This window comes from Phocoena phocoena, chromosome 12 (genome assembly GCF_963924675.1).
Source record: "Phocoena phocoena chromosome 12, mPhoPho1.1, whole genome shotgun sequence".
Classification (NCBI taxonomy): Eukaryota; Metazoa; Chordata; class Mammalia; order Artiodactyla; family Phocoenidae; genus Phocoena; species Phocoena phocoena.
The window spans coordinates 29,393,938-29,416,353 of NC_089230.1; the positions used below are offsets into that span (position 1 = coordinate 29,393,938).

Below are 22,416 nucleotides of genomic sequence, written 5' to 3' on the forward strand. Positions count from 1 at the left end.
AAAAATACTTATATTTATAAATGCAAAGGATCTGTCAGACAAAAGATTACTTCCTTATTTCAAATGGCATTCTATAGCAACATTTGGTGCAACAAATTAATCCAAACAATTTCTTAAGGTTCCCCTATTAGACAATAATATATGTATTATAATGTTTAAAGTCCATTTCAATTTACAAAAACATTTTCTAAAATAATTATGTGAGGGTAATAAGCTTGGTTTTTCATGTAGAAAATTCAAAGTTATTATGAAGAAAGGAAAAAGAATATGATTTCTAATTAAGTTCTGTAAAATTTGCCAGTTCACATTAAAGAACAATGAGCCACTGGAAATAAATAATTAAGAGCAGACTTGACAGACTGCAATAAAAACACTACAAGGTATTTTTAAATGGCTTTTGATTTTATTTAAAATAAAATTCTAACAAGGTGTCTTGGGGTAAAATTTCTTGATTTCTTACCTTGCCATACTTCTGGGCATAAGATCCCGTGAGCAGTGAGTGGAAAACAATGATGGTTTCATCCAAGTCCCACACAAACACACGCTGGAGAAAAAAGATAAATATCGAAGAATCATCAAGTTCTAAGGAAACAGAAATCTCTTTACAAGTAGAAGACCTCTCACTTTATTTTTGGATATAATCTTGATACTATTATATGGAAATCTATGCTACTCCATTAATTTTTCCTCCAAATCTGTCAAATCTAACCCCTGTAAAACCTGAGGAACAAGAGTGACAAAAATAATGCTTAAAAATGTGATGTCCTAATCTGAATGCATTCATTCAAATATGTACTTGCAGTTAATACCCAAAAGACACGTTTGGACTTTATCATAGAAGTGTGCTCTTATAAAATTTTATGTCTCATGAATTCATGAAGTTTTGTAATCCATGCAAAGAATTATATTTTAAAAAATATTTTAAAGAATCAATGAACAATCCCTAAATAGAAATTGTGACGTGTGGACCCTTGGGTCAGATTAAGTCATAAGATGGGTTGTTTGGCCTGCACAGTGTTTTGAACGGTTTCAAATTACTGAAATTAGAAGATTTCACACAAAGTTCAGGGTTTTGACTGCAGTAGACAAACTTCCAGTTTGTGGCAATGGTGGCTGACAGTCCATGTGGCTGGCAATGACGCAGGGGTCCCTTTAGACTGGGCCAGTGCTCCCCACTCTTCCCAGTCTGTTGGCCTCCTAGCCCAGTTCACTCATTCATATCACCTGCTGGGTTCTTGAAGGCATTTGAATCTACTACTGTTGTTCGCATCAAGGAAATGATCTCTTATGAAGAGATAACAAGGGCTATTACTTGACTTTACTAAATCTGGAGATTTAGCTTTTTTTCACAGTTAAAATATGCAGCTGTGTAAGAAGTAACACATTACGGTTAAGAATAGTTTCTTCTGATGTTTCATAATAAAAACAACCTGCTTAGTATGGAGATATCTCAAAAGATCTGTCCCAACTGGAAACAATGACACACGGAAATATTTACAGGTATACAAATTTTAACATATGTATCAAATGATTGGAAGTTTTCTTATTTTCTGATGACACCTTTTTTTCTCCATACAGATTAATTTTACCTTTTAATATTTATTGACTCATGTAAACATCTTTCATGACCCTAGTACTCCCAGAAAGAGTGCTTCTCAGATAAATACTCCACAAACAATGGCTTTATTTTTCAAATTTCTGCTTGTGCCTTCTGTTTGTGTCTTTTGGATCAAAAGATGCAACCATCTCAGGCCTAGAATTTATAGAGCATTATGATTTTTAAGTTGTTATTGTTTTTAGTTTTGCCATTATAATGGACGAAATCTCCAATTTCAGAGCTGTGAAATGCCTACTTCATAGTAGGTCCACTCATTTCATGATATATCTTTTTCTTTTAAGTCTGAAACTTTACAGAACTGTACGGTATAGAATATATCATTCAATAAATGAAACATCACATTACACCTTTTAAGGAGAAGTCAGCATACCTCCAGGTCACTGTCCGGAGGCGGGGAAGGATTACTTTTCCGGCCTCTTCCTCGGGACTTTGACCCAGAACTCCTGCACGTTCTCTCATCAAGATCTTTGATGGGTGTGGAGGGGCTCTGCACAGTATCAAACTCTCCTGTAAATAACATGAATACTGTCAAGGACAGCACTTCATTTTTAGATCAGGTATGAGTCTTCATGATTAATGATTTTAACAAATCCTACAACAGAAAATTCCTTATGACAAGAAAGATTTATAATCACAAATATACAAAATTCGAATTCAGTCAAAATTTTGCAGGTCACACAGCTTTCTCCTAGTTTCGATCTATGTGATCTATTAAACCTGAAGACGTTTTGTACTCCAGATGCCCTCAACTTCCCATCTCTATCCCCACCTATGTATTTATCTAAATTTAGATCTGTTGTCACCTCCTTATGTCTGAGGATGAGATCCCATCCCTCCCCCTGCAAATATGACTTCCGTGCCTCACCTATTAGAGAATAATCACGCTCCACTTCTCAAACTCTCTCTTACCTTCCCTTCAACCTCTCCCATTTCTGGGGGCGGGGGGCACACAGACAAGTTGAGAAGTCCTTCCCTTTGACCTTGCATTTCTATCTAGAAGCTATCTGTTTGCTACGTTTTCTTTTTAAAGGACCCATCTTAAAAGAACAGCGTGTACCAGTGCTGTCCAACAGAAATACGAAGTGAGCCACGAATGTAACCACGCATACATATAATTTTAAATGTTCTAGAAGCTGCATTAAAAAAGGTAAAAAGAAACATGTAAAATTAATTTCATTCCTATATGCTAATTGCTCTAATATATCCAAAACATTATCATTTCAGCATATAATAAATATAAAAATGACATGTTTTACATAATCTCGTTTTCATGCTAAGTCTTCAAAATCCTGTGTGTATATGACACTTAGAGCTGACTTCAATCTGTACTAGCCACACGTGCCTATTAAGCCCTTGTAATGGGGCTAGTACAGACTGAAGTCAGCAGCTACAGTACTGGACGGCACATTTGTCTCCTTTGATCATTTTCCCCACTCCACACCATGTGGGCAATCTAACCCTCTCATAGGTCAGTCACTTTCTACGTGATGACCCATACATCATACCAAGTCAAATCATAAGTTTCAGACTTTATGTTTAATTGGGTTCTGCATGTCCCACAGATACCCAAAAGTCCGACACGTCTAAAGCTAGTGATGCAGGATCTTATGAGGTGGAGAGTACAGAGCAGTGGCAAGTCTGTAGGAGAGGGTGTTAAGATAAATCCACCAAGGCGACAGTGAGGTGCAGTAACACTTCACAAGTAACAAGAGTTGGACTTACTATATGACCTCAAGCATTTTACTCAGTCTCTCTGAATCTCAGTTTCTTTGTATACTAAAGCCTGGTTAATAGCAGCTATCTTTTTGTATTACTGAGATAAATCTGATTCATGTTTAATTGAAATCATATGCATAATGTTAAAATGTCTAGGAGAGTCCAATGGCAAACTATATTAAAGTTACACAATTTTTAAAAGTAAAGATGTTATGACTCTCATGCTTTATCATAAAAATTAAAGTAAAATAATTATGAGGACAGCCAAGCAGTTATTAATCTAAATAAACACATCTGAACAAACTAGATCACACTTAGGTAACATTTTTTCTGAGATGTTTTAGGTAAACAGTGTTTACATAGCTAACCTCTAATAATTTCTAACGGTCAAATGTTTTCTTTGGGAAACATCTGTGCATGTCAGGACAGCATCAAAAAAATGTCTGTGTTCCAAATATTATTTGCTCTTAAAACATTGCTAGCACAGTTCATTGCATGGGTTTCTGCTATCGAATGCATGAGAGTAGAAAGCATAATAAAAGGATCTTTAGTTACGATGCTGAATATAGCCCTATGTCATAGTAAATCAGGTTTCAGCTTACGTGTATAGGCGTTAGATGGGGATTTGGGTATTTAAACACACATCTACTTTTTAAAAATATCACACAAAATGTTTTCTGTTTTCAATTATTTTTATAAAACAGAATTTTTCTAAGGTTACTAGGTCCTGCCAATCAAATGTTCTTTTTCAGATAAAAGATTGATTCAAATTAACACACATTTATTAAGCTTATAAGATTTTTTTGGTCGACATTCCCTAAGACCTATCTTTCTATCCATGATAGATCAATTTTCAGGAGTTAACTTTCATCAGGCAGCTTTGTTCTTGCCACAGTGCAAGAGGTGAATAGACAAAATCTTGCAAAATCCCAAAGTTACTGTGCTCAGTAATGGGTGGTTGACTGTTGACTGCATCCATAAAGACGGGGTTTGGCAGGAACAACTCAGCTACTCGAATGAATTGGAAGTCAGCAGCTATCACAACGAGGGAGTGAAAAGAGTAGAAGGAGGAAGGGAAAAGACTGGTCATAGGAAGTGTCTGGGTCTCAATAAGCTTATTGGAATATGTGTTTGGCTAGAGTCACTGCTCATTATGTCTGAGATCCACCCACATTGTAGCTTGGAGCAGTTGTTAGTTTTTTCCTTGATATGGCTGGAACTTCATGACATATGTATACTATGCTTTATACATTCTGTTGATGAACATTTGGATTATTTGTAGTTTTAGGCAACTATGAATAAAGCTGTTATAAACATTCTTGTTTATATCTGTGGGCATAAGCTCTCCTTCCTAGCATATCCCTATATGTATATACTAAGCATATGCCTATATGTATACACCTGGCAGAGGGAGTGCTGGGTCAAATGGAAGGCATATGTTTACCTTCAGTAGACACTGAACACTCTTTTCCAAAGCTGTTGTATTAATTTACTCTCTTACTAGCAATGAGAGTTCTAGTTGCTCTACATCCTCACCAATACTTGGTATTGCTAGTCTTTTTTATATTAGCGATTGTAGGGGTTGGTAGTATCTTATTGTAGTTTTAATTAGCATTTTCTTGATGAGTAATGATGTAGAATACTTTGTTTCTTACTCACTTGGTATCTACTTTTTATGAAGTAACTTTAAATCTTTGACTAATTTTAAAAAATTGGGTTATCTTTTTCTTAATGATTTGTCAGAGCTCTTTACTGTGAAACGTTCTTTACACACACACACACACACACACACACACACACACACACACACACATATATATATGACTTAAACTTCACTTCTACCCAGTGAATTTGTTCCTTTATTAGCCTCTTTTAATAATGGGAGAACTGGAGACATGGGGGACTCAATTAACTAACCAAGATGAAATAGCCTGTATGTGAAATGTTGATATGGTTCCAGAACTCCCACTTTAACCACTAGGTAATACTTCCTCTGCCAAATAGCACCAGTCTGTCCAGGTTACAAAAAGGTCAAATGTATATCTGTTTCTACTAATCAAAAGAGTTACACAGACTTTACACAATTTCTGTGAGAGTGAGGGCCAAGGAATTCATCTGAAGAACATCAGAGTAAAAGAGCAGGTCCTTAAGAGGCCATGTGCTGTATTTGGGCTCCTACAGCCACCACCCAGATGGAAATGAACTGACCTCCATATCTTGTGAAGGTTCTAGCCTTTCTTCTGATAAAGGGCAAAATCAGGAACTTGAGCTCAACTGGTCATTAAACATTTGTTGACATTTGTTTCTAAAAGGAGAAAGCTGTTAATTCCAGTGCCTCTGTCAATTTCACTCAGGTAACTGCACTAGGGTACAGTAATGGTGCAGGTAGGGAAAATGCAAATTGGCAGAGAAGTTAAATGTGGTCAGTCCTTTCCGTTTAAGTCCTCTTGTTCCTTCAATGAAATGAATTAGTACTTTGCTTTCCTTCCTGTCCTTATGTGAAATGCCATGAGGCCTAGAAAGTCTACTGAGTTCTGCCTAAGAAACTGGCTTCTTTTCAAAGAGTGATCTTACCATATCCTTTACTTTTCTGCAACACTTGTAAAGTTTAATTAGCTAATGTATCTGAGATGTTTGCCAAGGTCTCAGACTACAGAATGCTGTTACAAATTGCTAGTTATATTTAATTTTAAAGATGTTTAAAATTTTAAAAAGGAGCTATAAAAATATCACTAAGCTTAATGTGCTATCAGTCATCAAACACTCGGAATGCGAATCAAAAATATAATATACCTAAGATAACCTTTATGTTAAAGGCAAAGAAAGATCTTTTCAAAGATAATGAACTAAAATATCTGTTGTTAATCAGCATGGTGATGTTTCTTTAAATACATTGTCAAATTACCTAATAAGGTAAAATAAATGACTGAATGCTATTTGTAATTTCCAAATAACATCAGTCATTACCCATTGCCCTAGGCTTTTTCCTGGGCTAACACTATACATGACTGAATAATTATCTTTTAATCAGTACCGTAATGAATAACTGCACCTTCTAAGTTTTGGATATTTAGAATCAACTTTATTTCATTAGGTTTATCGCTAAATCAGAGCAACCAGCTGTCTCTTATAGAACATAAAGTATGTTTCCATTTTAAACACGGGAGAAGTCAACAGTGAATGATTTATGACAAACTGTGGATTTAACTGTTAGGTCTCTGCTTTAAGTCCAAACGCAGAGCCAGTCAGTGGAAAATACTCTTTATACCCTTAAACAAAATACCTCAAATTTCATCAATAATAAAGAAAAATCCCGTAGTTATGAACTTGTTTACTTTTTGGATGCATGCCAGACCTGCAAAGGCAAAATCAAACTTAAAACTATCTTGACTGAAGGTCTGAGGTCACAGAGTTCCTTAAAGATCTAGACACGTGTATCGTTATGATTTTGGTTGAGAGAACGATATGGGTACAAGTAGAAATAATTTCTTCTTTAAATTCAATGGAAAGTCTCGTAAGATCTGACAATTATGTCAAACTGTATTCGTTGGTATTAGCAACCAGTGGAAAGCTGAAGAAATTGCAGCATTCTGATACTGAATATGAGAATGTCACATATGAATGTGTTACATTCAAAGTCACATACTCAGAATATCTACATGTCTGCGTTTAGTATTTTTAATGTAAATAAAATAGCTATTCTGAAAGTTATTGTTCTTTAGCTAATAGAGAGTACCCATCTGTGTCTTTCGTGCATAGAAACTCTCGTGGTCATACTGAAATTAGATTAAAACCAATCTTCCACCCAAAGTTCTATGCAGCATAAACCATTTTGGGGTATTTGAATGGTTTTCATTCCTGGTAGCTCAATTCTAGTAAATTCCAAAACACTTTGCCAGTCCTGTCACTCGGTCTCTGATATCTCGATGATCAAATATTTAGTCTGTGGTTTTGCTTCTGAACACAGTCATTCTACTTTGTTTTCCCCGTGCATTCACCAGTGAGAAACACCTTTCGCAGTGTGACGAGAACATCAAATATCTCCCCACCTAAAGTGCTTCCACCACTTGTAAGCAAGGATTCTGAAATCACTCATTCTTTAAATTAAGATTCTTAATGAAATGTAAGTGTTTACTCAAAGAGGATCAGGACAGAATTGGAACATGGGATTTAGGCTGGGCGGAAGTTAAGGCAGGTAGTGTGCCAAGGGGTGTAAAATTTAAGGGCTGTGAGAATGAACGCCCCCTTACATTCTGCACCCCAGGCAACTCTTGCCTTCCCTTCATCCTGGCCCTACATAAGATATGGCTGCTAAGAGACGGGGAGGTTAGGTGGAACGACTAAAAAGAGGAAATGAGGACTAGAGGTTCAAAGGGGCTGTGTGTTTACAGGAGGGAGGGTCTAAAAGGAAGATAAGGGGAAAGAAACTGGTAGTAGGGGCATCAAAGTCTAGTACACCTATTAACAATTTTCCCTTCGGTCCATAGTTAGATTAGAGACAATATTTTGAGATTCTTTTTTTTAAATATTCTCTTCCATTATGGTTTATCACAGGATATTGAATATAGTTCCCTGTGCTATACAGTAGGACCTTGTTGTTTATTCACCCCATATATAACAGTGAACCAAAAAGAAAGAATGTTGCCATTTCATGAATATAATTGCATTTTCTCTGTCGCTTAAAGTATGTTTCATTGTCGGGCTTCCCTGGTGGCGCAGTGGTTGAGAGTCCGCCTGCCGATGTCGGGGACGCAGGTTCGTGCCCCGGTCCGGGAGGATCCCACGTGCCGCAGAGCAGCTGGACCCGTGAGCCATGGCCGCTGAGCCTGCGCGTCTGGAGTCTGTGCTCCGCAACAGGAGAGGCCACAACAGTGAGGGGCCCGTGTATCGCAAAAGTATGTTTCATTGCCACTTCTTCATGTTCAAATTAGTTTTCTCGTTAATATTCCCCACGTTATCTAGCATTTTCCTTTTCTCAACATTCATACTATTTTAATTATTTGCTTGATCTTGTCTTGCTTGTTAAATGGAAGCTAAATGAAGCTAAATGTATGCAGAGAGCATATTCACTGCTGAAATACCAGCAGCGCCTGGTACCTAACAGGCACTCAATGAATAATTGTTTAATGGGCTTTTTGTCTTCTTGGAACCACTGGTCCAGTTAGAAAGAATTTACAGTATTGTGACCATGTGTCCCTATTTTCTTGCCCTTCCAAAGCAGGACAAAAAAGAAGCAGAGATGAGTTTGGATCTTGCAAATAACTGGAAGTCAGAAAAATATTCTTGAACATACTAAATGGTATTTACAAAAATACCACTCTTAACTTTGATTTTCTTATTGAGTTTTGATAGTTCTTTATATATTCTGGATACAAGTGCTTTATCAGATATGTGTTTTGCAAGTATTTTTTCCCAATCTGCGGCGTGTCTTTCTACTCTTGTGATGGTGTCTTTTGAAGAGCAGAAGTTCTTTGTTTTATGAAGTCTAATTTAGCTTTTCTTTTCTTTTATGGATTGTGTTTTTAGCGTGATATCTATTAAATTTTTATGTAACCCAAGGCCACAAAGAGTTTCTCCATGTTTTCTTCTAGAAGTTTTAGTTTTAACATGTTTTGTATATGGTATGAGTTACAAGTCAAGGTTCTGTTTTATGTTTTGTTTTGTTTTGTTTTGCATATGGGTGTCAGTGTTCCAGCACCATTTTCTGAAAAACTATTCATTCTCTCTAATTGCCTTTGCACCTTTGTCAAAAACCAAACTTTTAGTATATGTTGTATCATTGTATATGTTGTATATATTATATACAACATATACAAAATATATCCAGAAATATATATACTTCTGGACTCTTTATTCTATTCCATTGCTCTATGTATCTAATATTTTTTCCAATACCAAACATTCTTGATTATTATATCTTATAAATTTTGAAATCAGGCAATGTGAGTCCTCAAACTTTTTTCTTATTTTTCAAAATTATTCGGCTATTCTAGTTCCTTTGTCTTTCCTTGTAATTTTAGAATCATCTTGATAATTCCTCCGAAAGATCCTGCTGGAATTTTGATTGGGGTTACAATGAATCTCTATTAAACTTGCTTTTCACTTCAAGTTCTTCAGCTGTGTTAAATATGTGTCAGCAAATACAATTCTAATAAGAATACAGACAAGCTTCTGGCAATGAAGACTATGATGGATTTTAAATATGTGTTGATCAGACAAAGATATTAAACTACCTACCAATGATTCTAAAAATCCTAGGAATGTGGGAAATGTTCACTGGCTGGGGCTACTGATGACTCGTAAGGTGAAAAAGTTATACAGTTTCTCAAGCATAAAGGAAATATTATCAGTTTTACCCAAAGAAGATAATATTACAACTTTTCTATGTTGTCAAGATCTCCATGAAATAATTAGTCTGGTAAAAGATCCACTTACCTTTTATCTCCATATTCATATGTATTCTGTCATTTGATATTAAAATCTCCTAACTATCCCACACCTAAAAGAAAGGTTTCTGGAATGCCAGAAAAGCCTCACCTAAATCAGTGGTACTAGCACAGATTAAACATCAGCATAATTATCTGGAAGCTTTCAGCCTTGTTTTTAAAATGCCCATTTTCTCCATATTATTAGATACAGCAAAACATATAAAAAGTATTTCACCTGGATGAAGATCTGTACCTGGTTGGCTAGTCAGTCCTGTGAGAGATTCCTGCAACTGGTAGGTTGAGGTCGAGGAGGACGTGCCATCAGCTGTGTTATTTGATGTCATATATGCTCCATATGTTGACGCAGAGTAATACTGTGCATACTGGTTTTGGCCAAAGGCTGTGTAGGATGGATAATCCTGAAATAATAATTGACATGTGTGTGTGTGTTTGAAAGACAGATTACCCTCTAGTATACTCCAAAGAAAAGCAATCACAATGGCAATGGAAAGATTAGTATCTGGCTCCACTGGTTCTGGAGTCCCCAGCTTTGAGGTGATCCTAATAAGCAGAGACCATTCTGTGGGCATCTCCTACACGCACATAGTAATGAAATACCTTGCGGGTCTTGCAAACCAGGTCCAGTACACAAATTTTAATCTGTTTAAAGGTTGTATATGCATCACTTTCCCCCCAGAATTACATTTCCAGGGATGGACATCCTCGGGTCTCATGCACTTGAAGAGGAGAGAAGGAGGTGTTCGTATTCACAGCATTCATTCTCATCTTCTAATATCACCAGCAAGGAGGAGGTGTGCCCCTCTCCCCGCTTCCATACAGACCTTGGGCTGCATTATTGTGATTTTTGTTCCCTTTTTAGGCTACTCTTGATAATTTTGTTTTCTTGGCAGGAGGTAAACAGTAGAGAAAAGAAAATGAATAAAAGATATTCTTACCCAGTTTCTCACAGGCTACATGCCACCTGAGGCCTTGACCTAAAGTCCTTCGTGAGGCTTTCATATATTTAGTTTGCATCATTTGTTAGAGAAAAAAGAAAGCCATTGGGTCAATTCCTTTCACCTGCTTTTTATTTAAAAATTTTAAAATAATCTTAAAATGATGTAAATAATCCTTCAAAATCCTTTTACATATTAAGATAAGGAATAAGTATTTGTTGCAATAGTTGGTGTTTAATATATCTGACATGTTTTAGCCCAAATTGTTATCAGTGATGACAAATCCTTGGTCAGGATGAAGATTCCCTAATGCACGTTTCCAAGGGAAACAAAGATCCATGGTTGATGTGGTTTCCAAAAGAGGAAATTCTCTGCGTTCGTAAATATATGTATAATCATCAGAAAGGGTTAAGCAGTATGGCAGAAAATGAAAATTCTATTTGTCTGTTAATTTCAGGATCTGATGTTCCCCACTATTACCTGAGAGTCAAAAACAAAACAAACAAACAAACAAAAAAACAGAAAACTCTTGGCAGTATTTGGACAAAATTCCTAGTAACGTATTTTTCTCAGAGTAAAACATGGATCACAAATATTAACACAGTGCTTACTTTGTGTCACGCACTCCTCTAGGGCCTTTAGTAGATTTACTCATTGAAATCTCACAACGTCCTATGCAGTATTATTACTATCTCTATTTTACACTGAAGTAAAGGGATAAAGGCACAGAATGTTTAAAGTGATTTGCCCAAAGTCAGACAGCAAGTTTCAGGGCTCAAACTGGAAGCCAGAGAGACTGACTCCAGCATCTATCTGTGTGGGAAGCTCTCCACTGGGCTGCCAGTGCCCGGAGAGGAAGATGAAGTTACTCACTGGAAAGGTCCAGTCTACCAGCTTCCAGTGATTATAGTGTCCTTTTGCACTCAAGTATATCTCAAAGATTCCCCCTACTCTTCATCTCCACTCTTATCACCTTGTCCAAGCTACCTTCACTGCCTGCTGTAGCCAATGTACCAGTTTCCTAACTGCTCTCCTCATTTCCATTTTTGTCTTTTTCCAAAGTCTCTGAAGCCAGAGTAATATTTTTCAAAAACAAATTACATGATGTTATTCTCCTGCTAAAAAATTCTTTAATAGCTTCCCTTTGGGCTTGGAATAGAATTGAAGTTCCTTATTATAAGCCACAGGGCCCTACATTAGCAGGCCGCATAATGGATTAGCAGGCCTCCATAAATGGATGTTTCCCCACATGCCCCTCAGGTGCAAACTAAGCTCCAGCCTTCTTTGAGTTCACTGACACCCCAAGATTTTCACCCCTCAGGGATGTGATACATGCTGCTTTCTATGCCTGAACACCCTTGCCCTCAGTCTTCACCTAACTTTTGGAAGACTTGGCCTAAATGTCATTTCCATGGAGAAGCCTTCCACAAAATCCCCCTTACTCAAAATTAGCCTTCTCATGATATTTTTTTTTTTTTTTTTTTTTGTGGTACGTGGGCCTCTCACTGCTGTGGCCTCTCCCGTTGCGGAGCACAGGCTCTGGACGCACAGGCTCAGCGGCCATGGCTCACGGGCCCAGCTGCTCCGCAGTATGTGGGATCTTCCCGGACCGGGTCATGAACCCGTGTCCCCTGCATCGGCAGGCGGACTCTCAACCACTGCGCCACCAGGGAAGCCCCTCATGATATTTTTAATAGGACCCTGTTCTCTCCCTTCATGCTTTCCAATTCTATATTTACTCAGGTGTTTACTGGTTTATTGTCTGCTTTTCTCAGTAGACAGAAAGCTCCCTAAAGCAAGAAACAGGTTCCATTCACGCTGCTCCTACCTTCAGCTCCCCAGGATACAGACCAGTTCCTAATATCTAACAGGCACTCAGTGAGTATTTGCTAAAAGAATCAATTAGTCTTCAGACCATGGTCCAAAATACAGATTACATATTATATTGAGGCCACTGAATTAAATATACTGCTAGTACTGGATGTATTTTGTGATATAAAACTGTTTGTCAATAAATTGTCTTCTCCTTATTAATCATTTTTTTTAATCCTCCCAACAAAGAACAAAGCAGTCTTCCCCTTATGCTACCACTCTGACTAGTGTATATTTCTATTATTATATTCCAAACATTCCACTCCCTGTCCATACTATTTTCATGTCTGTGTCTTCAGGAGGATTGTATCCTTCCAGAGAGCAGGGAACACCGACTTCGAATCTCCAATGCACAGTCGAAAAATCTAATGGGTAACAGGTGCTCAATAAATGTTTGGTGTATTAATAAATGAGCAAGTGAAATTAAGCTACCTGGATTATCAAAATTTCTCAATTTTTTATAATAAAATATGCATACTGACTTTGATGTTTACTGTTTTAAGAAACCATTTTTCAAACTAATGCCAAACTATACAGTTTAATCCTGTCAAAAATATCATTATTCCAGTGTTTAATCATCAGATTTTCCTCTTTGCCTCTTGTTACCTTAAGAAAAATTGACAGGAGAAGGCAATTCATATAATTCCTTCAGTAAATCCAAAGAGCAAACACTTATGCAGTAACATATTTTAGAATGTACAGAAGTCCAGCGATTATGTTAGTGTATTGCTTACCCATGAAATCAGCTACCCTTCTACCTCAGCTACTCTGAACATGACTGAGAAGCAGGAAATAGGGACAAAACTTTCTGAATATATCACAAATTCATGTCGTTCCATGTTAACTCACTCATTCAGGCACATCCACGCTTGTTCCACACATAATTCTAACACGATTCTAAAAACAATCGCAGGTTTCAAAACACACAAAAATATTAAGCAAACATCACTATGAGGACTAAGGAATTCTAGGAACAAGTGTAGTGGGTGACAAAAGCAAAAAATTACAGCTGTCAGGGCAGTAGGAATTTAACAGTTATCAAAAAAAAAATCGTAGAACTAAAAAATAAAAGCCAATAGTAGTTTGAGAGGCATTTTGTTTAGGAACAAATGATTTGGCTTTGGACCAAGAGTGTTTTATAGTCTACATTATAATCTGATTATTGATTATAGTTCAACCTATGAATTTTCATAATAACTGTTTTATCAAGAAAAAATAAAATTATGTTTAGTATAGCTTAAAATAATAGGAAAATATGCAATAGATTCTGTAATTTCCTGTCAAATGACTAAAACAATCATGGCTTAAATGTTTAAAGGGCAAAACTTTAGCAATCAGGAAAACTGAAACATCCAGAATTACACAAATCCAAAGAATTCCAGACGGCTCATTTTTACTACCCTGAAATGCCATCTTAATTTTAAATACATAAACCTTACTAACCTGATACTATTCTTCAAAAATCTGAAATATATATAAAAGCATACACATAAAAAGCTACTATACCTGTTGTGAACCACTGAAATTCGTTGAATTGGAAACTGAATTATTTGCATAAATAGTAGATGACGGTGCAAAGCTAGAACCTAGAGGTAAAGAACAAATTGCATTTAAAAAATATTTCTTGAAAAATATTAAAAATATTTCACAGAATTCAATGAAATATATATTAAATTTTGTTGTTGAGGCAGTGAGATTGAAAATTGAGAGATTTCTAAGGAAAATGTCCTTAGCTGTGTCTTGTGACAACAGGTAAAGTGTTTTCTTTAGAAGTCTATAGAGGTAAACAGGAGCTTGTGGGAACAGTCTTACCAAGGACTTGGCTAACCTTCAAGGGTCAATGCCTACACATACAGAAGTACCCAAAGAATAAGATATTATCCATACTGAGACTACTTCCAGGAAACTACTGGAACTTTCCAGTGGTCATATCAACTGCATATACATACAAAAACTACTCAAGTTCAAACATTTGGCTGGGGCTAGCTTAGGAAATAAACACATGGAATCCATTTAGAGTTCATGCTTCCAGCTCCCCATCTTTCTGTTCCTCTATGTCCTTTCTTTAGAACAAAAAAAGCTGTGAGCTAGGGCTCAGACCCAAGGCAGAACTGTTTATACTGCAATCACCTAAGGTTTGACGACCTTCTAAAATTTTACGACAAGGTCTGAAAGTTATTTAATTATTTTTAAAATTAGAGCAAAAACAAGTGAACTATCAATTTACAGATTCCAAAAAAAAATGTTCTCATGGAATGTACTTGTTAAGGAATAAAATAAAAGACTACTGAGGCAGCTGATTACTTGTTTTATCAGTGTGTCTTGAATAGCAATAGTATTAGGTAATCGACACAAACTGACATGGCCTGGAATATCCGATATGAAAGTATTCTGGGGAATAAATGGATACGTCTCTATGGCATTTCCCACAGTGGCTTACTGTGGTTGAGGCATGTATGCATAGATATATCTACCGACGTTATAAGGAAAAAAGAGACCTGTCGTTTCAGCCAAAAAGGTCTAAGTGATTATTTCACTTTAGTCAGTCAACTAAAATGGCAATATCAGTTGGTTCAAATAATGTTAATATAGCCCCCAAACTATGACTAACCATATAGAAAAAAATGACAGATAGGAAATAACCTTTTAATGTTTTTAGTATGTCACTAAAATATTTTCTGCAACTACTACACAATGTTCAAAAATAATTTTTAATTGGAGACAAAAACAAAAAGAAAAATTAAATAATGATTGTACATGGAGAAAAAATTTTTAAGGTGGAGGTACAAATTATCTAATTATTCCTCTTCAAGAAATATAGTATTAACAGGGGAGAGATTTTAGAAATGAACAAAAAAAATCTTCAATTATTCAACAATAAATGGGACTTAGAGAAGTGCTAATTCAATTTTAAATTTAATCAAAAAAGCATTACGTATGTAAGGAATCCTGACAAGAAAATACTGGGTTTTGTCGTGAATCTTTGAAATCACTTAAATAGATGGCAAACACGTGACTGGTGTGGCGACTGGCCTGGAGGTTGCTTTGCTTAGACTTAGTTTCCTGCCAATTTTATGCAACTTAAACTTAAATATTTAACTTTGATATGGGTCATGTTTCTTGATGTATACTGAACTCTTTTCATCATGTTTCTTCCTAGTTACTTGTCTTTTCTGATGACGTCGTGTGAGCAGTGGTAAGATTTAAAACTGTCCTCCTGACTTCATATTCCTAGTCTGAAGCCAAGGAGTCTCATTCAAAGAATTCTTTCTCACATAACATGTTTCCTGTGTGGTACTTACCTGGCATCTGGTAAGAATAAGGTGTCTGGCCTGGCTGCGGGGTAGAAAACCCTGGGCTGTAACTGAGGCACCCACTCTGTAACGGTGACTGAGTTTGTGAGAGTCCGCCCTCTGTCTTGATGCCTGGTAACATCACGCCCAGATCTGTTTGGAAAACGCATGTGCAACCCATTTCATTAGTAAAGTGATCTTACTTCTGAGTTGTAACATATCAATATATTAGACTATACAACTACTAGCCAGCAGGATTACGTGCTTATAACCAAAGAAGAAGAGAGAAGATGTGAAATACCGTAAGTGGGCAGGCTATAGGGCTGTCCTGTCTGTGAGTACGCTGTGTAGACGGCTGGCTGCTGCATCCCCGAATACTGAGTCTGGCCTGCATAGGCAGACATTGTTTGAGCTGCTGGTGTAGAAAGAATGTGTGGATAGGGCCTAAATATCAGAAAAATAGCATTACTGTGGCAACAAAGACTGCATATTAATTCAGACAGCTTAGATCAGTGAAACCTGATAATAGCCCGGAAGTAATCCTCTTCTTTATCCATAATATCATTTTAACAATGTGGAAAAGGACAAGAGTCTGAATGTCAGGAGCCCAGGCTCTGCTACAAACCAGTCTAGTTACCTTGGACAAATAATTTAAACTTGCTAAGTCTACACCTCACCTGTGAAAAGAAAACTTTGGTTTAGATATCACACCTAAAGTCTCTTCCAGGTCTATACTGCTTACATTCGAAATAGTATTCCAACTGATATGTAGATGAGGAAAGTAAAGCCCAGGCCAGTTAATTAGTACACTCACGAGTATATTTCCTGTTACCATGCATGACCCAATGCTATGTAATGACTACAAAAGTCATTAAAGGCCCTACCAAAAATTCTCTACAGAGAACTAAAAATCTTAAAAAATAAATAAAATTTTAAAAAAATGAAAAAGTAGGCAGCTTCCCGAAAAGAAATGGAATGCCATTCCCTTCATCGTGCCACATCTTATGGAATGTTCCCAAAATGGATATCCAATCTCTAGCCTATACTTAAGGATAAACACTCTAGCTGCTGTGGAAAATAACTTTTAAATGTACATGATCAGGAGGAATCCAAAATCTTGACACATCTGGCTGATGGCAACCAAATTCAGATACACCCAATGTAGTTAAACTTGAAATTTCTACCACTGTGCTCAGAAAGTTGACTATATTAGTCATAAAAGCAATAGTGTATATTTTTCAAAAATGTTTATTAGAACTTGAAATCCAATAAAAATATTGCAGTGATGGAGCAAATTATGAAGTGTTGATGTTTGAATAAAATGTAATCTTTTTAGATTTTCTTTAAACTAGTCAGCATTTTTGAATTTTCATTAAAAAATCTGTGTATTCCGGTTTGAGCTTGATGCTTTCCTCAAAGTATATAAATATCCAGAATTAAAGCAATTGTCTAGATATAAGTGAGGGTATTCCTAGACTTGTGAAGGGTATTTACCTAATGTCTAATCTATCCAATGAATCTATCCAAGTATCTATCAATTCAACTGCCTATCTATAACATTTATATACATAAATATATCCTGATTTAAAGTTGTTATATTGTATAAACATGATTAATCAAGATAATGCTGGAAAATCATTCTAACAAATCTGAAAGACTACTGACCACTTACTTGGAAGGATACAGCTGTGGGGAATATTGATGCGCTGATCTGGGGCTATAGCCACTACTTGTTATTACTGTAAGACACAAAAACCAGTGCAAAAAAAGGTTGCTTTATAAATATATTTCACTGGAGTGTGCAAAACTTATTTCAAGAAATGACTATGTTAGAGATATGTTTCCAAAAATTCATTCATTTTCTAAACAGAAAATTCATTCATTTTCTAGACAGAAACAGATGCCTAAACATTTTCTTCTAATTAAACTGTTTCACATATGTGTTAGGAGCATGACACAAACTTTTTTCACAAATCATTCCCCTTCATCATTCCTCCATTTCCTTAAATCCGTAGCATGCTCTGACGTATTAATATGCTATGAATAGATATCCTTGACTATAGGTAATTAAGCTTTCATGATTAAAGGTAAATTTTTTAATTTGCAGACTTTATGTTTAAATTCCAAATATATTGCTCTTCCTGTGTATTTATTCTATTAGAAATATAATAAAAATTAAGAAAAATATGATGCTTCAACCTTCATTTTCAAGTTGTAAAATGATATCGTTTTCTCTTTCCTTTCATTTTGCCAATCCAATGAGTAGTTAAAAATGCAGGGTCCAAATAATTCTAATAATAATTGGAATATACACAGAAAGCATGGGTGATAATGCAACATTAAAAAAAAAACACCTAACTGCAAGAAGCAGCAGCAATCATATTTATAAATATATTTTGAACTATCAGAGATTGTACTTTTTTGAGAAGAACTTAAAGGTGAAAATCAGGTCCTATTAACATTTCAGCCAAACATGCAGTCCCAAACTGGAATGTATCCAAAAGTTTGGAAGTTTCTCTTTCCTTTAACCATCTGCCTTGACTAAGACAGATGTACTGCAAATATATGGACCCTAAAGTGTTAAGGCAGTCCCTTCAGAGCCAATCCATACTGGGCAAGCACACAGAGTGTCTTTATTAGGCCATCTGCTGTTCATTCACTTTTCAAAAAGATTAAAGTAGTATACAATGCAGTGCTGGAATTAGTTTAGTCTAATCAATCATAGTTATACTTCAAAGTACTATGTCTTTTCTAAGTTGTTCATAATAATTCTGGAGCTAAACTTTTAGAATTGTAAAAGTGACAAATAGGCTTAGGTTGCTAACTATTTTATGAAACATGATATATTTCTATATCCAAATGCTATTAAGTACCCTTGTGATCTATTGCTTCATAAACACATAGAATTTAATGTATTTAAAATGTTATTTAGACTGTAAGCTCTGAGTACGGAGAGTATATTATAGTTTTCATAGCAATAATACAGAGAGTATATTTTCAAGAATATTATGAATCAATTTTGACAATCACTGAATATGATTAGAGGTGTTATGTTCTAAATATTTTCAGCAACCAAATTTAAGTGAATTTGCTATGTATATTTGAAAACACATGGACCACTGAACCATTAATTTTCTACTTATTTATTAAAAACATAAAGAATGTTTAAAACTTTCAAATCAATTCAATGAGAACAGGCCTTTTCTCTCACACTATGGGCTACATAATAGCAACAGTGTACTGCACAGGAAATTCAGTCTGATTCATTGATTCACAATAATTATACTCTATTTAGCAGAAATATACTTAAGCAAGGCTCAGTTCCACATTTTTTGTTTCATTTGTAAAACTTCATCGTGGTACACTCAAGACTCAGACTACACTAATCAGTTATTCTCAAGACTGTGAAACACAAGGCTTTTCTAAAGAAACATCAAATAATAAAAAGAAACTGCAGCTTTTATTGAATTAGCCAAAGAACAAAATTATTTCAGAAAAAAAGCTTCACATATATGAACACAAATCTGAATATATAGGATGCTTCTTCCCTCTAATGAATGAATCTAGATACCATTAGAATAATGTACCCATAACAGTATAAAGGCTCAACCTTTAAAATTTCATATTAATGTCCATATGTTCATTTTCTAGGTAGAAAACAAAACCTTTGACTCAGAAAACTATGTTTACATAAAACGTAGAAAGTTTATGCTTCTTAACGAAGCTGTATATATTTTATTCTAACTAATAAATCTGCAGACAATTGAAAACAACAACAAAATTGGATTAAAGTGAGCTGAGATTACGCTGATCAAAGTAAAGACTGTTCCTACACAGAGCAGCCTAATCTTTCCAGTATGATTTCTGGAATCCCATGTACAAATTTAGGAGACCTTCCTTTTATTCCCCATTGTCATTTAATTAATCAAGAGATGTATGCAAAGCACTCAACTCATTATACTCCATCATTTCTGCATACAAAAGTTAGCAAAAGTGCTTGTCTTCAAAATGTCCTGAAAATTAATTAAAACACATTTTAATGAATATTATCAGATTCTCATAGGGTGGTGTCAAGCAGTTTTAAGGTTTTACCGGTATTACTGTAACACCTTAGATTAGTGACTCTCAATGGGATGAGAGGTGGGAGACGAAGTTGGGGGATGGGTGGAAATTTTGCCTGCCAGGGAACAGTTAAAATGCTAGAAGACTTCTTTGGTTGGCACAACTTAGGAAAGCTACTGTTAACTTGGGATAGATGCCAGGAATGCTGCTAAACACCTTACAGTGCAGAGGACAGCTCTCCCACACTAAAAAAATTAGCCAAGTTTTTAATAGTGGTGCTGTTGAGAATCCCTGACCTAAAGCACTCTGTCTAATTGAACTTGGTCCATGGCGTCGGAAATGTTCTATATCTGAGTTGTCCATTATGGTAGCCACTAAAAAAACCCACATACAACTATTAAACACTTAAAATGTAATTAATGTGACTAGATAAAAAATTTTTGCTTTACCAAATAGTGTTTAATTTACACTTAAATAGCCACATATGGCCAGTGGCTACTTTTCTGGACAGCATAGCCCTAGATAATTCTTAAAAGAAAACTGGGAAACTATTTGTAAATATAATATGAGTAAATTCCAGACAGCTTGACAGTTCACACCTGTTTCTTTTTCCATCTTTATATTTTCCAGTGGGGTATTAAAGAAAAGATTGTTGGACTGACCAGGACATTATTCTAGAATCATTTTTACCAGTGACCACCTGTGAGGCCTTGACTGTATGGCCTTAACCACCTTTAACTTCTCTGTGCCTCCATATTCTTGCCTATAAAACGGATCATCACAGATCTCTGAAATTCCTTCTGGAGCTAACATCCCATAATTTTTTCATTCATCTTTCATTGACTTGTAGTGTACTATTTAAGTATATCAGCAATCACTTAATTTCATTCCTATCCTTAAAAACTGTGTTCATATATGCATTTACTTTGCAGAAAGTTTACAACAGTTATGGTAAGTAATATAAATGCTAGGGTAAGTTGGTGTCTATTTATCTGCTAAGAGGCAAGAGAATTGCTAGAAAGGATGTGAATTAGGACACATGCTTCTCTATACAAAGTGTATAAATTATTATATCTTTCTGTTTGGAGTACTAATATTTAAGTGAATACATGGCAGCTGTTTCCAATCAGTGTGAACCAATGAAACGGGATCATCTGTATCTATAAAAATCAAATATATGCTATAATGACATTATAGTCAAGGATTTACCTCAGCTCTTTTTACATGAGAAGCATACCCACACAAAATCCTTGTATATGAGAACATGAATAAGTATAAAATATATTAGAGTAGAATAACAGAACCAAGATTTAATTATCACAAATACTTTTCTAGGTTTAATGTTCATCTTTCTGCTATACAAATTCCTCCTCAGGTTAAAAAAAAGAAACGTCCTTTCACCAGATAATCAACCAAACGAAATATAGTAACGAAAAAAAATCTTTAAGTCAACTTATTGCCCGTCCTTTTGTCCACCTGGGAGTTATCAGGTATTTATATTTAAAGAGGATTGATGTTTAAAGACACGCTATTGTTCTCTTTGAAGCATTTGAGCGAAAGTCGAGGCTGGGTTCTAATGCGACCAGCATGTGCTCTCCTGCAGCCCATTAACCTTTAATACCTGTCACTCAGCTGCTTACACAGGAAGGTTTTTTTTTTTTAAAACCCAGAGAGGAAACAAGGTTATTTAGAAAGAATCAAATGGATAGTTTTACATCTCGAATGTTGGAGAGAAGGCAGTTTTTATGTCATTTAAATGGGTAAGTTGAAGGAACAAAGTTAACAATTACAGCCTAATAATTAAATTAAGCACTGTATAAAATAATTATGAAAGAAGTCAGTTCTGCTAATTTCTAATAAGAAAGTCAGGGGATTGCTTTGCTGTCAACTGCAGATTCAGCAAAACTATTCTAAACATCATTTCTAAAAAAAGCATAATTTTATGACAATGAGTTTTCCAAAAAGTGAATTTATTGCTGAATTTATAAAAATCCAATTCTCGCTTATTCACCAGGAGGGTGAGGTGGACCCCAATGCGTACAGAACAACACACGAGCTTAAGGCTTTACCTGACCCAGTAAAAGTGTCAAGCGCTCCATCTCCAGTCGTGGTTGTGGTTTCACTGCTGTTCAAAGGCTCTGTTTTGACTGCAAGGAGAGACACTACGTAGAAGAATAAGTACATGTGAGTTTTATTTCTAACTTTATATCAAAGATGCTGACTGTACGACTAGTGGCTTTTCTAGCTACCATGGCATGCAAGAGAAAACTTGGGAAGTCGATGAGGAGAGTTTTGTTAATTTAGCTTCTAAATGGACATGCATTTATAGAGGATTTAATCTAAAAATCTTCTGCCTAAGCTGGTTTTCTCGAACCTGGCTTATAAAGGCAGTCAACCTTACACAGTGAAACAGCAGTACGTGTATTTGCATTTTTAAATCACCTAAGCACACTCTGGTATTATAGTCGAAA

At 35.7% G+C, this 22,416-nt stretch overlaps 1 protein-coding gene across 2 annotated transcripts in view; it reads right to left on the reverse strand.

The window, feature by feature from the left end:
• Positions 1–22,087, reverse strand: part of EYA4 (EYA transcriptional coactivator and phosphatase 4) — a 59,366-nt gene extending 37,279 nt beyond the window's left edge. Inside the window, exons 1-8 of one of the 2 annotated variants that reach the window (XM_065888851.1) lie at positions 22,015–22,087; positions 17,556–17,622; positions 16,185–16,327; positions 15,893–16,015; positions 14,097–14,176; positions 9,998–10,181; positions 1,989–2,122; positions 461–544 (exon numbers count right to left, since the gene is read on the reverse strand). In XM_065888851.1, the coding sequence (XP_065744923.1) occupies positions 461–544; positions 1,989–2,122; positions 9,998–10,181; positions 14,097–14,176; positions 15,893–16,015; positions 16,185–16,287 (708 nt within the window). In that variant the 5' untranslated portion in view covers positions 16,288–16,327; positions 17,556–17,622; positions 22,015–22,087. Of the gene's footprint in view, positions 1–460; positions 545–1,988; positions 2,123–9,997; positions 10,182–14,096; positions 14,177–15,892; positions 16,016–16,184; positions 16,352–17,555; positions 17,623–22,014 lie in introns of both variants that reach the window. The other variant, XM_065888850.1, reaches the window with a different exon arrangement.
• Positions 22,088–22,416: the final 329 nt, after the last annotated feature.